This window comes from Tachysurus fulvidraco, chromosome 15, assembly GCF_022655615.1.
Source record: "Tachysurus fulvidraco isolate hzauxx_2018 chromosome 15, HZAU_PFXX_2.0, whole genome shotgun sequence".
NCBI classification, from domain to species: Eukaryota; Metazoa; Chordata; class Actinopteri; order Siluriformes; family Bagridae; genus Tachysurus; species Tachysurus fulvidraco.
The window spans coordinates 23,744,901-23,749,900 of NC_062532.1; the positions used below are offsets into that span (position 1 = coordinate 23,744,901).

At 49.4% G+C, this 5,000-nt stretch overlaps 1 protein-coding gene across 1 annotated transcript in view; it reads right to left on the bottom strand.

The window, feature by feature from the left end:
- trpm4a (transient receptor potential cation channel, subfamily M, member 4a) overlaps positions 1-5,000 on the bottom strand; it is a 31,445-nt gene that overhangs the window by 11,931 nt on the left and 14,514 nt on the right. Inside the window, exons 11-14 of the mRNA XM_047800585.1 lie at positions 4,864-4,982; positions 3,365-3,664; positions 3,188-3,289; positions 1-70 (exon numbers count right to left, since the gene is read on the bottom strand). Coding sequence (XP_047656541.1) covers positions 1-70; positions 3,188-3,289; positions 3,365-3,664; positions 4,864-4,982 — 591 coding nt within the window. The remainder of the gene's footprint in view (positions 71-3,187; positions 3,290-3,364; positions 3,665-4,863; positions 4,983-5,000) is intronic.

Below are 5,000 nucleotides of genomic sequence, written 5' to 3' on the forward strand. Positions count from 1 at the left end.
GAGAGGACCATGGGAACACAACCGGCTGATGACGATATGCACAGTCACCCTGCAGAATCTTATTCACATGCTGAGAGAGAGAGAGAGAGAGAGAGGAGGAGAGATTTTTGAAAGACGGCAGAAGATGAGGGGGATGAGAGAAGAGATTGAGAAACACAAAGAGAGAGAGAGAGCAGAGAGGAGAGAGACGAGAGCGACACCGATGAGCGAGAGATTGAGAGATGTAGAAGTGAGCTAATGGAGAGAGGAAAGAGAGAGAGAGATAAGAAGATAGAGAAGAACAGACAGAGAGGCAGGATTGAGAAAGATGAGAGACTAAATAAAGCAGTAAGCGAAAGAAGAAAAATACTAGACTGACCGCACGACGTAAGGAGACGATCCAAGATACAACGAAGAAGAGCATCGACGACGAGACGAAGATAGGCAAGACAACAGAGAGACGAGGAGAGAGAGATATAGAAAGAGAGAGAGGAAGAAAGAGAACGAAAGGAGTCAGAGGACGCAGAGATGAGAAGAGCAGAGGACGAGAGGTAGGGGAGAGAGATGTAGGAGAGAGGGAACGAAGAAGAACAGAGAGGGAGACGAAGATCTGAACCGGAGAGGACGATGATAGAAGGAGCAGGATGGGTCCGATTACGAGAGAAGATGAGTGGGGAGAGAGTAGAGAGCCCGAGACGAGAAGAGAGGGAGAAAGCTGAGATCTTGTTAAGGTTAGTGGTCAGTTTTTTTGTTAGGCAGTTGTAAAAGAGAGGGAGGAAAGAGGAGGATCGCAGGACCCCTGCTCATTGGAGACGAGGAAGAGAGCTCTGCGAGAAGAGAGAAAGAGGCGCACGAGGAGAGGGAGAGAGATGAGACGAGAGAGAGAACTGAGAGACCTTATCGAGAGGCGGAGATGCACTCTCCACTCGCGCAGAGAGAGGAGCGACCAGAGGATGAGATCGTGAGTCGAGATGTGTCGTGACGGAGAGTATTGAGAGACGAGCCGTTATGGCCGAGGGAGAGAGGAGAGGGAGACGAGGGCTGGAGATGATGCTGAGAAGGGATGAGAGAGATGGTGAGGAGAGACGAGAAGGACGACAGCATGCATCGAGAGATTTTTCCTCCGGCGCGCAGAGAACGCGAAGACTCCGTGAGGACGAGGTCAGCTGAGAGTGTTGGTCTGCACGGAAGGTAGCGAGGGGACGATCCGACGCCTGCGGGAGGTCGAGGAGAGTACGACGGAGTGGAGAAGAAAGAGAGTGCGAGACCCTGGAGCAGTGAGCGAGAGGGGCAGGACTGCTGAGTTTCGGCAGCGGATGTGACGAGCAGCATTCTGGAGAGGAACGCAGAAGCTGGAGGACGGAGAGAGATGCAGATCGAGGCGGGCGAGAGACGATGAAATGAGAGGTACTGGCGATTTCCGAGAAGAGAGAGAGAGCGCCCGGTAGAGAGAGGAGCCAGCGAGTGAGCGAGATCGGATGAGGGAGGGAGATGACCGCGAGAGACCTCGTCACGACCGAATGTTTTGAACGCCCCACCCCACCAGAGACCACCCCAGCCGCCGCCCCTAGATGACGGCAGGAGCCGAAGTCCCCCTGAGAAGAGGGAGAGACGGAGAGGGAGGAGAGACGACGATGAGAGAGAGGAGAGAGAGATGGTGAGAGAGAGTGAGGCAGGAGAGGACGCGAGAGGGCGACACCGTTGACCCGAACCGGACGATGAGTAGAGAGAGAGCAAGCCGAGAAGAATTGGACGAGAGGCAGAGACTGAGAGACGGAGTAGCAGGAGACGAGGGGAGAGGCTTACCTTGAGCACTTCGGTCGCCTCGGCAGCGCAGGCTCAGATGAGGAGAGAGAGGATGGGACGACAGAGAGAGTCGGAGACAACGAGAGAAGAGAGAGGATCATGCAGTCCGCGGAGAGCTGGATGAGCGAAGAGACGTCTGCGTAGACCGAGGAGAGGAGAGGAAGAGGAGTCGGTAGACGAGGCGAGAAGGGAGAATGACGCGACGGCGCGAGGAGAGAGACGGTGGCAGGACGTCAGAGCGAGGAAGAGAGAGAGCAGATGAGAGAAGGAGTCTGGAGACTGAGCGAGGGGCGAGAGCGAAGAGACGAGCATCGGAAGACGGAGACGGACGAGGTGAGAGAAGAGTTGAGCGAGCGAGAGGGGGGGCGAGGGAGCAGAGAGAGAGGAAGGAGAGATGAGGAGAGGATAAGATTGGAGAGAGGGAGACGATCGGACGGGCATGAGATGAGACTCCTGTGACCGGATGTCAGACGAGTGAGAGTAAGAGGTGAGAGAGTATCGAGAGAAAGAGAGGTGAGGATGCAGAGATGAGCAAGAGATAGACTCCCGGGTAGAGCCTGGAGAGATCGAGACGCAGAACGAGAGAACGGCGGAGAGGAGGAGAGAGGGTGAGAACAGAGAACCGAGATGCAACGAGTGGAGAGAAAGACGATGGACGCTGATAGGTGGACTGAGAAGATAAGAAAGGAGAGAGAAGAGAGAAGAAAGCAGCGCCTAGGAGGGACGGAAAGGCCACGTCACCGTGCAGGAGACAAATGAAGAGGAGAGAAGAGAGAGAGAGAAGACGACGAGGCCTGGAGTGGAGGAGGGCGGTAGGAGAGCCGAGACGAGAGAGAGAGGGAAGAGATCGACGACAAGGAGAGAGAGGAGACGAGACTGCGAGGGAAAGAAGGGAGAAAGAGAGAGGAAGGGAGAGGGTGGCGACGAGAACGAGAGGGGCGAGAGAGAGAGGAGGAGAGAGAGGGACGAGAGAAGAGGAGAGGGAGGAGAGAGCAAAGAGGGAGAGGAAGAGAGAGAGGGAGAGAGAGAGAACAGAGGAGAGAAAAAGAGAAGAGAAGAGAGAGGAGAGAGGAGGAGATAATAGACAGAGAGAGAGGAGAAAGAGAGAGAGAGAGAGAGAGAGAGAGAAACAGAGAGAGAGAGACAGAGAGATAGACAGAGAGAGAGACAGAGAGAGACAGACAGAGAGAGAGAGAGACAGAGAGAGACAGAGAGAGAGAGAGAGAGAGAGAGAGAGAGAGAGAGAGAGAGAGAGAGAGAGAGAGAGAGAGAGAGAGAGAGAGCTTTAGCTACAGGACCTGTGTGTTTCATAAACTGGATAACAAATATAGATATTAGAAATGGTTGTCATGGTAACACTGAAATGTAAGTAAGGTCATGTTGGAGCAGTTAGACTCGGTACCTTTACAGATCTCCTTGTGCTTGATTTGGGTTCCAGGCCAAGGGGCAGGTAATAAAACGGTTTGCACATGCCCCCGAAAATCTCCCCTAATAACCGCGAAACCTGGAACACAAAAAGCATTTAAAATAAAGGCCCACAGCATGTCAGATTATCTGCTGAGTGAACGGTGACCCCGACCTCGAACAGGCTGAGACCCCGAGTGCTCGACGGCTTCGACACGGCACCCTTCAGGTCCTTACAGTTCCCTTCTGTGTCGGGTGAACAGGTCTGAGAGAAGGCCATGTTCTGTCTGTCCCTCAACCACGACTGCAGCAGTGCGTAGGCCAGTGAGCTGGTGGAGAGAGACTGGTACAGAGACTCCAAACGCTCATACGTCAGATAATCCAGAATGTTCAGACCGTTCTCTGTGAACAGACGAACAAACTGAGGCTTATCGTTCACCAGAGCGTCCGTCATGGAGTCCTTCAGATCTTCATACTGCACCACACACACACACACACACACACACACACACACACACACACACACACACACACAAACAGGGAGACAGAAAGACCTTTAGCTACAGGTAAATGTAGATAACCTAGATAACAAACTTAGCTAGTATAGCTAGTATTAGAGATGGTTGTCATGGTAACACTAGAAGTCTGCAATATAAAATCCTGCTAAAGTGAGCTAGTTTATTAGCAGTTAGCTAATTAATGTGCAGTGTATAAAGTAGTAGTAAACAATACCTGAGTAAAAGCACAAGTATCAGACTAGAAACAGACTTCAGTAGAAGTGAAAGTCACCTTTTAGAATATTACTGAAGTAAAAGTCTTAAAGTATCTGATATTTACTGTACTTAAGTATCAAAAGTCATTTTCTGATATTTAATGTACTTAAGTATTTGAAGTAAAAGTAAAAAGTAAAATGTCAGTGATTTTCAGTAGGTATAAGATCAGGGGCAGTTCTAGGGTTTCATCTTTAGGGGTTTTATCCCTCAGTGAGAATTTAAAACAAGAAGACTTTTATATTATATATTATATGACTACACAGTAAGCCAAAAGTTATGGTGTTATTAAATGGTAAAAGTGGACACCAAAATGTTCTGCATGATGTAATGATGTCAGTCTTGAATCAGATCAGTTCATGTGTGTGTGTGTTCTCTACAAACAGTGTGTCCGATGGATGACGTCATTAATAAACTAATATTCACAAAGACCAAATCAATAAATGTTATTTTTATTCAGTATTGATGTTGCATTAATATTGTGTTTGTGCTACAACTCTGGTAATAAGAATAGTGACATTTCACTGCTTTTGGTTGCCCCCGTTATAGATAAACGCCCCCAGCTCTGACTGCGCGTGCACGCTGCGCGTACCTGAGCTTCTCCGTACAGCCTGCGGAGCGTAATACAATCTAGGAGCAGTGATACACCAAACCTCCCTTATTACAGTCACACACATTTCTGCTGACTTTATTTTGTAGTAACGAGTAACGAAGATGTTTAGTGGGAATATAACGGAGTAAAAGTGAAAGTTGTCATAAATTTAAATAGTAAAGTACAGATACGTGACAGATACGAGATATTTGTACTCCGTTACATTACAACACTGTGTGTGTGATTAGAGTCAGAAAATAAATTAATTTAAATGTACGCAGTGTGTGTAAAGATGCCTGCACTTCCTCTGACCGTCCACTGGATGTCGCCGATGAACAGCTCACTCTTTGCAATGTCCACTCTGTTCCAGGCCACAGCCAACTTCAGCTCCTCTGTGTACTCACTGGAATTACTGTTCACCTGCTTACTGGCTGAACACACACACACAC